We start from the raw sequence: 12,160 nt of genomic DNA, 5'->3' as shown, positions 1-12,160 counted from the left end.
GAAGGAAGGAAGGAAGGAAGGAAGGAAGGAAGGAAGGAAGGAAGGAAGGAAGAAAGAAAGAAAGAAAGAAAGAAAGAAAGAAAGAAAGAAAGAAAGAAAGAAAGAAAGAAATAGAGAAAAGAAAAAGAAAAGCTCTCCTGTCTGCAAGACTTTCTTTCAAGTCACTGATGCCCATTCTGCAAGTTTTGACGCTGGCATGTTTGATGTTCACACATGTTCAATGGTAACTACAGTCACAACTGCAGCCTGGCTGATGGCAACTGTAAAATGCTACTGATTGTAAGATGCATCCTGATTTAAGATGCACCAAGAATATGTACCTAAAAATAGATTAAATAGAGTGAAATATGTTTCCTTTCCTATGTAGTCAAACTGGAGGGTAAGGATAGCAAGGAATAAGATTTATTTTGCTAATAATTCACATTTTTATGCTTGTAAGTCTTTTGAGTGATAAAACTGGTCTGGGTGACAGATTACAGAGATTATCCCCATGGTCCAAGACTTTGACTCCAAATCCCTTTCACCATAACACATAATTGTGCAAACTCCTTTAATCATCTTGACATTTTTTGTGACATGATAAATAAGGATATTTAAGTAAAATATTTAATTATAGATCATCATATTATTAAAGATTCATTTTAAATATAATCTTTACTATTATTCATATGTATTTATTACATATGATATATTTTTACTTTTTCCATCTGACTATAGACATATGCTATTTAATTTACTTAAAATTGATTGTATAGGAGAAAACAAATTTCTTGATAAACGAGTTTAAGAATAATTTTTATCCTGAGTCTGGTTTGGGGAAAGATTATATATTTTTTAAAAAATTGAAATTTAACTGTATCTTACATCAAAAGAGACAAAAACTATTTTCGTGAGCCAATATTTGGTTTGCATTTAAAATAATCAACAGGCTTATTCTTAGAATTTTGTATATATATAAATAAAAGATATCAGACTGAGTTTTACAAGCATTTTTTTACCCTCAAACAACAGGTTGTTTTTTACCCCCAATTTAAAAAGAGCCAGTTTGGATACACTGGCCACCATATTTACTTTTTACTGATTTTTCATGTACAAGAGAACTTGATGTGTGATATGAGGCTTGATCAGACAAATGTAACTTAAGACTATAAGTTGAAAAGTATCTTGAGGTAAATTTTTAGAATTATTGTCATTTTAAAGCTTCTCATTAGCTTGTTAAACATGTATGTTTTTTTGTGTCTTATCTTTAAAGCAACAGATATAAAAAGTATAAATTAAATAATACATGGAAGAGAATAAAAGTAATGGGAAAAATGTCAAATGGTTAAAAATCATCCTGGTTGCTAGCAATGGTCAACTACGAGATAAGCCAACTCAGAAACCGAGTCAGTGAACACCATCAAACGGTCTCCACCCACCATCCCTCACACTTTCTCTAAATGTTATGTATTCGAAAGGTCTTAAATCATTTCATTTTGAAGTGAAAAAAATAAATATATATATGCTATACATATGCATATGGATGTATGTGTGTATTAACATCTTTGTAATTGTTTATTAACTGATATAAAACAGAAATGAAAATGTACTGGGTTTTGAAGACTTGAACCAACCCTCTGTCTAGGACTCTAACACCTTCCAGACACTTCAGGGTCTCACAAACCACTAGGAGGCCTGAGGACATTTTAAACAAGGTTCAAAACCATAATCATTACTAGGTTTAAATCCTGTAGTCTACTTTCCACCCCTCCCCTCAAAAAGCTTTCATTGCTTATAAAAAGCTCGTTGCCTTTTCACGTCTTTTCATACTTGTGTCTATAGGGAACCAAGAAGGAAGTCCTTTTGTTACACAATTAATTTCTTAGTGTCCTTCCTCTTCTACTCCACTAGGATGGTGTACAAAATTCTGTAAAATATACTGGAGAAAGCTGGACATTAAGGCCATTGTGCAAGCACTACAAAGGAATAGAAGATGTTTGTGTTATGGAATGAAATGCTAATATTTGATTGAAATTCTCCATTTGCGTTAGTATGGTTGGCACCATAGAGGCATTCTCTTGCGTCTTTCTCTTTAAGCTTCACTTAAGGGAGGGTTAAAGGCCTTTCTCACCAAACTAATCTAGAGTCTAAGATTATATGTATATAACCCACCTGCATACATGAATGCACTTACATCACTTATGAGACAAACGGAATTCCTAAATCAATTATAGTTTAGTACCTGGAATATCCGTAAGTACCACAAATATCAATGTTTTGGTAAGAAAGTAAGTGTATGTATGCACCTCAAGTTTGAAAGATGAGGGGGTTTTCTCGGTATAAGCATTGTCTTTTCTAAACCATACAATTCATCTTTATATTTTTGTCATTTGTTCCTCAGAACCATTTTATGTTTTATTTGCTTCATAAACAAGTCATGTGGCTTTTATATTTTTTTATCTGCTTCTTAAACAAGTCATGTGGCTATCATCTATTTTGCCCATCCAAGACTAGCCTTAAGCAAACATTTTAAATATTCTGAACATTCAGGTCCAGGTAGGGAACCAGTTTCCTATTTCCTTTTATTCCTGTTTTGTTCTTAAATCTTTTTTCCTATGGCTCTTCTTACCCTACATATCTTTAGGCTTCTCAGAGGATTTCTGCTCTGTAGAGATACCCTTGAGGCAGCCCATGTAGATGAAGGGGAACTTCACACGCAGGGAAGAAAAGACCTGATGGCATCAAACAGTGAATCCTTCCAGAAAGGAGAGAGATGCACTGGGCCATTTCATGGCTCCAACTGCGGTTCTTCAGTCAAGTTAGAGGAAACAGCTTACATGTTTTCTGCTTTTTCTGGCTCTCTTCCTAACCTTTTCTCTATTCTGAGCATGAACAAATTCTTCCATAAGAGAGAAAAAGATTCCTCAGATTCCTTAGGCAATCACTGGGGAAATAAACCATCTTAGGAGTTTCAGGTTTTCGGAGGTGCAAGGAGCATATAAAACTGTTGTTGGGAGAAATGAATCAGTATTTCATTTTTAACTGTTGAAGTTAGTGCAGAACGATGCAATACTGTATGCGGCAGTTACATGACATTTCCATTTGCTTTTCCCTGGGCCACTCTTTATATTTGGAAGTTTGCAGCGAAATATCTGCAATCTCTCAGGCAGAAACAACTTTCTGTAGTCCTAAAAGTCGCAGCTGCCTGAAATCAGTTTTGAAGAGGACTTTGTGTACCAAATAAATCCTTCTTTAAAACCCAGTTTGCCACAACATGGATGAACCTCGAAACCATTAGAATGAATGAAATAAACTAGATATGGAAAGTCAAATATTATATGATTCCAGTTTATGAGATACTCAGAAGAGTGGAATCGTAGAGACAGAAAAAATTAGATTGGTGGTTGCCAGGGCCTGTGGGGAGGGAATGATAGGGAGTATTGTTTAATGGGTACAGAATTTCAGTTTGGGATGATAATATGTTCTGGAAATGGATAGTGCTGATGGCTGCACAACAATATGACTGTACTTAGTGCCACTGAACTGTACATTTGAAATGGTTGAAATGGTAAATTTTATGTTATATAAATTTAAACACAATATGAAAAAGTAAAAACAAAAACATAACAGTGTAATCATACTAAAACATTGAGTTTTTCTCACCGAAGTTACTAATGAGATCTTTTAAGGTCTGAAAGGGTAGCAGAAAGAGAAGAAAAGATGATGAGGGATTAGAGAGCCTTGGTTGTAAGTGCTGGAAATAACCAATATGCCCTACTTACGGCTTTTCCATAATCTAATCATTTGCTCTGGGCCTCCCACTGACCCTGCTGCTACCAGGGCTCATTGTGAATACGAGGCTCTTACACTACCATGCCATAATTAGTTTCTTTAAGACAAAGGCTCTAACGCTCACCCACTGTCATCGGCCTCCTAAAAGGCATTCATTTTGAACCCTATGAAGTTGCATGGCCTAGCAAAATAGGAATTTTTTTTCCTTTTCTTCCTTTGTCATTTGGAAATCTTCTCCCTGCTCACTTGGCCTCTAATCACTCTGAAAAGAAAAAACAAACAAACAAACAAACAAAAAAACGGGGGAAGGGGCATCTCAATGTAAACGCCGGATATCGATCTGTCTGTCCGCCTATCATATCATCTATTTCTTCTGAAGCAGTGGAGAATAAGTTGATGATACCATGAGTCTTCATCCCTAAAAATTTCCATATATATTTTCTAAGAACAAAAGCACTCTCTTACATAACAACAGTGCAATTATCAAAATCCAAAACAACAGTGCATTATCAAATTCGACGTTGCTCCAATACCACTCACTAATTCATAGTCCATGTTTAAATTTCACCTATCATTCCAGTCGTGTTCTTGAGCTCCTTTTCTCCCAAGATCCCATCTAGGACTGTGCATTGTGTTTAGCTGGCATGTCCCTTAGTTTCCTTTAGTCTGGAACAGTTCCTCAGTCTTTATTTGCGTTTTAAAACTAGGGAAACAGAAAATGCCACCTCCAAATATGCCACTCTGACGTAAGGATTATTTTGAGCCGAAAGCCATCGAGAAAAAGCAAACACAGGATGAGCTCTCTGCCTCCCCCTTTCTGCCTGAGAGTAGGGCATAAATTCCCCTTGGGAAGATGTCTCCTCATCCTTTCCCGCCTTTCCATACCAAGAGGGGAGAACAATCTTATCACCAGAGATAGAGATGGCACCAAGAAGAACCGACATCAAAAAAACCTTGCTTAGTAACACTTATCTACTATTAGGGTCCCCCACAGATTTACCTCCCCACAATTTATGGCCCTTGAAAAGTCCAGAAGCCCCTTTCTTTTGTCTTGTCTCTTCTACAAATGCATTGTCCTTTGTCAGAATGGTATAACAGCCTCTAAGCCTAGCGGCTTCTTTGGAGGGTTTCTCTTCTTTCTAGGGAGCCACCTTCCCTGTGCCATATAATATTTTTAATATCAAGTCACATTTGTATGCTTTTCTCCTGTTAATCTGTTTTTTTTTTTTTTTTTTTTTTTTTTTTTTTTTTTCTTGTGCGCGGCCACCTTTTTTGTCAGTTTACTTTGCAGGCCCATCTACTGAACCTAAGGAGATAGGGAAAAATTTTTCCTCCCCTACAACCCTTTTAAAGAGTGAAGGCCAGTTACACTGTAAAATGTCTCTCAAACTGAGTTTATCTGATGTGCCCTCATGATTTGATTCAGGTTATGCTTTTTTTGCAGGAAAACTTAAGTGATATTATATCCTTCTCAGTGCATCATATTAGGAGGTACACATGTCAGAGAGTCCTATTATTGATAATATTAACTCTAATTACTTGGTTAAAGTAGTATCTGCCAAGTTTTTCTACTACAAAGTTACTATTTTTCTTTTTGTAATTAATAAGCAATTTGTAGAGAGGTACTTTGAGACTATGTAAATATCTTATTCCTCATTGAATTTTCTTCTCTAGTTTAGCATTGATGATACTTGTTTGAATCAATTACTATTGTATTACAAAAAAAGTGATTTTCTAAATCCATCACCTTTTCTCCAATTATTAGTTGGCATTCTACTATAAGGAGCTTCCCTTCTTAACTATCTACCAGGTAGCTATCTTTAATACAAATTTATATAGTCTTATTTTATTCAATGGGTTATTATCCATTACCCTATTTATACTGATGCTCAAATATTACCACCTCTGGCTAGTGGGAGTCTCTTCAAGCTGCTTCCAGTGTCCTTTTGATATATTCTCATCATTTTTGATCACTTTGTCAAAAAAATATTCCGGCCCGACAAGTCCCTGACCTATTTTGTACTTTCTCTGCCCTAGCCTTAGAATCGGCCATTTCTTCAAAAAGTCCTAGTTCTTTTTAGCAGGGAATGGTATTAAGAAATCAAGGTCTGGGTGGCAGACCAACATGTATGTAAGATACGATAATAAATTTTTTTATTAATGCACCTAGCAGAATTAAATGCAAATTCTCTTTGAGATAACCCACCTCATTCAAGGCCTTCAAAAAAATCCCATGAATGAAATTCCAAGGAAAACTAGAATATCACTGTCAAAAATGACTAAACACAGATGAAAAAAAAAGATACCATATGCAAGAACCATAAGAAAGAATAAACAGAAATAGACTTACAAAGACCTTCACTCTAGTTATGTAAGACCTTAGAGAGAAAATTCTAAAACTTTACTAAAAGGCATTAAAGAAAAACACAAAAGATGGAGAGATACACTATGCTTAACATTTGGAACACAATATTACAAAAGTGTTAATTATCCTCATAGTGTTCTATGATTTGAATAAAACTTGAATGAAAATCTCATTAGGACTTTTCATGAAACTTGAAACACTGAATCTAAAATTTATACGAAAAATAGCCAACATACTCCTGAGGAAGAATAAGTGGAGAGACTTGTCCTACCAAATATCAAGTTTTATTATAAAGCTATAGAAATTAATAAAGTGGTACAGGGACAGATAAATTGACCCCAGTGGAAAAGGATAGAGAGCACAGAAATAGAACAACGCATTTATGGAAACTTGATCTACAAGAGATTGCCATAGCAGATCGCTGAAGAAATTGGGATGAGACCTTTGGTCAGCAAATACAAAAGTCAATTTTCAATGTATTAAAGAGTTAAAGTGAAAGGAAAAACTTTACGACTTTTAAAAGAATGTATTAGACAATATCATTCTGATCTCAGTAAGGAAAGGATTTTATAAACAAGAAACAAAAGGGCTAACCATAAAAGAAAAGACTGATAAGATCAGTAATATTAAAATTAAGAACTTTTGTTGAAAAACATAAGCCATGAACTGGGGAGACTACTTGTAACACATACGACTGATAAAAGATTAGTATCTGGAATATAAGTACTCCTATAAATCAATACAGAAAGGGAAGGAGAGAGAGGGAGAGATAGACAGAGACAGAGACTGAGAAACCAAAAGAAAATAATTTAAAAAAATAAACAGGTATTTCATAGAAGAGAAAAAACAAAGGGCAAATAATCCAGGAAAAGATGTCCAATGTCAGTAGTAATTAGAAAAATGCAAATTTAGATCACAAATGGTAGATGATACCATTCTACCCACTTGATTAGCAAGAATTAAGAAATCTGTTATTAAAAAAGTGGTACATATATAGGTAAGGGATTATAATACACTGTTGGTGAATAAATTATTACAACCACTTTGGTAAACAATTTGTCACTGTTCTATGAAGGTGAACATTCCTAAATCCTGTGACGCAGCAAATGTACTCCTAAGTAAGTACCCTAGAGAAATCCTTAAGCATTAATACCAAGTGCATTCATAGTAGCAAAGACAAACAAGACAAAAAACCAAACTAAATAAAATGTTTATCAACAGGAAATAAAGTATAGGTACACAGATCAATGTAGAGGAATCTTAGAACCATATTAAGTGAAAAAAAAGTCACAGAAGACTAAAAACAATATAATACTATTTTTATAAAAACACAAAAGCAGGTAGAACAAACAATCTTTTTAAGAATACATTTTAAAATGTAAAAATATTGTTTTTAAAAGGGGTAAGAGAATGATAGAAGAGAAAAAAATTAGTATAGAAGCTCCTGTGGTGAGGGGCAGGTTAATGAAAAACGGACACAAGAAGATGTGACAATATTGGTTTTTATGTTCTAATTGTTACATTGAGTAGTGGATTTGTGGAGCTCACTTTATTATGTTTCTTAATCTACATCAGGTTTCTCAATCTTGACATTATTGACATTTTGGACTAGATAAATACTTGTTTGGAGGGGGGCTGCCCTGTGCATTATAGGATATTTAGCAACATCCTTGGCCTCTTACCCACTAGATGCCAGTAGCACCACCCACCTAGCTGTGAAAATAAAAAAATGTCTCCAGACACTGCCAAACTTCCTGGGAAGCAACATAGACCTTGGCTGAGAATCACTTATGTATATATATGTTATACATATTCTTGAATGTTTTAAATGTTCTATAATGAAACAAAGTTTAAAAGTGATGAGTATAAGCTTCACTGTCTGTGAAGCACAACTAGAGGGGATCATTAAAAGCTGAGAAAGCCAGAGCCCATGGAAGGCCTCTGAAGCGACGGTGCACAGCAATGAGAGCTGACAGTGTCAGGGGGCTTTTGACTGACAGGTGATACTTCCAGAATGGCCCCAGGTATTGGAAAATCAATGACTCCAGATACGCTGCAGAGGAAAATTTCTGCGACCTTTCTCAATTCTTTGGGAAATCCAAAAGTTTAGTTTAGCCTGTTAGAATTCTGTTTAAGTTTTTTTTAAACCTATTATTGATTTTTTTAAAAACAGAGCCTTCTGTTTATAGATGACCTTCTAAGGTCTTGAAAGATGTTCGTATATTTTGTTACCTCTGAGGAGGTGGCTATGATTGCAAAGTCACCACACATCTAACTGTGGCCCCCAAATGACTGGGATATTTTAGGAATAAGATCTAGGTAACAATGCTGCTGCTCTAGGAATGACGAGTGCCTGAAACCCCACACTCGTCACCGCATCCCATTAATCCAAGAGCCTCCTTAACAACGTGGTTTTATTTGACAGCATCTATCTGGTTCTTATACTTGCATTACAGTCTCACTTAAACCCCCACAGGGAGAGTTTATTACCCTCACTTTAAAAATGGAAAAACATAGACACAAAGAGGATACATGACTTTTTCAAGATAACATAATCCAGAGTAACTGATTAGAAATAGAAGTGGTATAAAAATCAGGCCTCCTGAATCTTGGTTTTTATGTTTTTTTTTCACCAAGCTCTTAACTGTGTTTGGGCACGTGTGAGCATGCATGTGCAGACGAGTGCATAAGTATGAGAGTGTGTGTGCATGTGCGTGTGTGTATCTGTGGTTTGGGAGTGTATGTGTGTTTCTCTGAAAACAAGAAGAAAAGATAAAGAGAATGAAGAGAAGAGCTAGGAGAAGAGGCGTGACAGAAAGAGTTCAGGATGCAGAAGAAATCTTGGGCAAGACTTCTCCAAGTCTCAGTTTCTTTAACTGTAAAAACTTGCAGATAGATTGGAGAAATCAAATGAGATATGTATTTGAAAGCACTTTATGTTTCTGTAGACAAATGTGGTTGTCATTAGGATTATTATTAAAAATGTGACACATATAGTTCATAGCAGCATTATTCACAGTGGCCAGCACATGGAAGCAACCAAAGTTTCCTACAATAGATGACTGGATAAAGAAGCTGTGGTACATATATACAATGGAATACTACTCAGCCATAAGAAGAGATGAAATACTGCCATTTGCAACAGCATGGATGGACCTTGAAATAATCATACTAAGTGAAATAAAACAGACAGAAAAGGCTGAAAATCACATGATATCACTTAAAAAGCAACAAATGAACAGGACAAACAAGCAGAGACTCATGGACATGGACAATGGACTAGTGGTTACCAGAGGGGAGGGGGAAAAATAAAAAGTAAAATGTTAAAATAATAATAATAATAATAAATAATAATAATAATAATAATAATAATAATAATAAATGTTAAATTTTAAAGAATGTGACACATATAATAAAGTAATAACCCTCAAGGGTAGGATGATCTACATTTGCTTCATTTTTTTGGCACTAGCTCTTACCATATGTCCAGTTCAGAGGAATATTCAGTGGCTCCCAGCAAGGCATCAGGAGGGCGGTACCAAAGAGTCACAACTTCTGAAGAGTAAGTCTGGCTGGGAATGGACTTGGCCCGAGCAAGACCTGACCAAAGGAGAGAAGCACAGAACTCACTGTCTCGGGGTTTCCTGGAGAGCCACAATAACACATTCTACTAAGGACAGTATAACTGGCGGAGTAAACAATACTTTAAAAATGATACACAAACTCTGGGTGCTTCTCATAGAGCTACTTCACTACCTTGATCCTTGTGTACTTCTTCAGCAAGTGAATTTCTCAAATTTTGGCCTACTTTGCAGCTAGATGTGGCCTTCCTGGCAGCTAAGTATCACGACGTGACTAAATTCTTCCCTCTATGATACAAACAGAAGTGATGTGTGAACTTCCAGATCATGCACATAATGGAGGGGTTAAGTGTTCTTCCCTTTTCTCCTTCCTCCAGGCTGTAATGAGAAGGGGGTGGCAGCCATCTCGAAATATGCAGTTGGAGCAAATCCCCCAGGGATGGTGGGGCCACAGGACAGAAGGAACGTGGGCCAAAATACCATGGGGCCATCTGATGAGTTCTAACTGCTTAGTTCAGAGAGTTAGGTGAGAGAAAGCTTCTAGTATGTTTACACCTCTGTAATTTTAGGTCTGTGGTAAAACGATGGAACCCAGTTCCCAACTCATGTGTCCACCTTTATTTTTGCTGTCCAGGAGTCCCCAGTTAGATAAAGGGTGGAGATTGCTAATCCAAATTAGTGTGATAGGACCTTAGATGAGTCATTTTCAAGTGTTCCTCTACTTTTGTCAGTCAGCTACTTATCTCACGGGATCACATGATCTAAAGCTGGAAAAAAAGAAACTTTAATAGATGAGTCTGAATTGATAAGTGAACGTCTGTTAAATGCTTACATGTCCAGATGTCCAGATGAAAGCTACTATCACAGAATGAAGTACCGAGCTATAGGACAATCATCTGACATCTACCAAACTGAGAAGAGTGTTTCCTCAGCTCACATGGAACCAGATTTAAAACAAACATTTATCGAGCACTTACTGTGGTATCAGGCACTAGGGATCCAATGAAAAGCAAAAATGGACCCAGGCTGACCTTATAATGCTTAGGTCTAGTGGAGGAGAAAAAAATCATCATATAAATGTGTGTGTGCCTGTGTGTGCGTGTGTAATTATAAACTGTGATAAGGGCTAAAATGGAAAGCTACAGTAATACTTAGGCGAAATCTACATCACTTTGATGGGATAAAAGCGTTCAGTACCCACACAGTCACACCTATGTAAATACATAGGTGAGCAGGAACAGGTATCCTGGAGTCTCCATTCTAGCATGAGTCTATCCTACAATCTGAGGTAAAGTGCTTTATCCTGCCATTCTGGGTAATCTTGATCTATTCTGAAAGAATTTGTATATCCACCTAGATTTAGGGAAACCTACCAAGTCCAGTTCACTCTACAAATGTCTCTATATCAAAAATGGCATTGGGCTAGGAGGGGCGCCCAAGTTTTAGAATCTGATTAGACTGGGGCTTGATGGAATTCTAAAAAGCTACCAATCTCTCCCTGTTTCTTGTCTCACACTTCCAAGAGGGTTATCTGATACCCTCACAAAGCATCACATTCCCCAGGCCTCTCTTTTTCAAAGGCCAGGCTTCATCAATGCTTTAAACACTTGCACACAAAAGCACCGTTGTTCACAGCCCAGAAGGAGACTCGAGGGGCGGCTTACCAAAATCAGCCAGTTTGAGCTCTCCCAGGTGACTGATGAGTAAGTTCTGAGGCTTCAGGTCCCTGTGAAGAACGTGTTGGTGGTGGATGTACGCCAGGCCCCGCAAAAGTTGAAACATGAAAAGCTGGAAGGAATGAACACCTTATCTAAGCAGATTTGAGCCACTATGTGTTGATTTCTTCTCTAAATTAAAAACAGTCATCTGAAAGAATATAGTAAAAGTGTCTCTTCAGAGACAAAAAAAAAAAAAAAGAAAAAAAAAGAAAAAGTGAAGATTTTATATTAAGAGGGGGAAAAAAGGACAAGGAAAGTCAAATAAATAGACCTTGTCCTAAACAAAGGGATTCTGGCTTTTCCTGACATCTCATTTATTTGATATTGAAGGAATTACCCTTCCTTAAAAATCTGAAGTGAAACTTTGAAGTTTCCCTTGGAACACTAGTTATTGATTTAGATGTGAGAGATTTAAATTTTTTTTCCCACTGATGAACTTGGCATATAAGATCAAAGTTGACCTGGAAATGATATTCTAAGGTTTACGACTGCTTAAATTTTCCAAGCTTTCTGATATGAAACGCTTTTAAAAACACAAACACAAGGAGACAAGACTGGGAAATATATCCTTAGATTGTATGAGGAAATAAAGAAACAATTATCTTTTAAAATCTATTTCTAAAGTCTTAGGTTCAAAGTTGAAAACAAGGGAAATATACAGTATAGATTAAGAGGGAAGGGAGACCAAAAGAAATTAGACCCTCCTACCCCCCACCCCCTGCCCC

The 12,160-nt window shown here is 36.4% G+C and overlaps 1 protein-coding gene across 3 annotated transcripts in view; it reads right to left on the bottom strand.

The window, feature by feature from the left end:
- CDK15 (cyclin dependent kinase 15) overlaps window positions 1-12,160 on the bottom strand; it is a 78,991-nt gene that overhangs the window by 41,215 nt on the left and 25,616 nt on the right. For all 3 annotated transcript variants that reach the window (XM_006921360.1, XM_006921358.1, XM_006921359.1), the window contains exons 7-8: window positions 11,382-11,505; window positions 9,616-9,736 (exon numbers count right to left, since the gene is read on the bottom strand). In XM_006921360.1, the coding sequence (XP_006921422.1) occupies window positions 9,616-9,736; window positions 11,382-11,505 (245 nt within the window). The remainder of the gene's footprint in view (window positions 1-9,615; window positions 9,737-11,381; window positions 11,506-12,160) is intronic.

This window comes from Pteropus alecto, unplaced genomic scaffold (assembly GCF_000325575.1).
Source record: "Pteropus alecto unplaced genomic scaffold, ASM32557v1 scaffold3, whole genome shotgun sequence".
NCBI classification, from domain to species: Eukaryota; Metazoa; Chordata; class Mammalia; order Chiroptera; family Pteropodidae; genus Pteropus; species Pteropus alecto.
The sequence above is the reverse complement of the archived record's forward strand: the minus strand, read 5'-3'. Positions and strand labels throughout refer to the sequence as shown.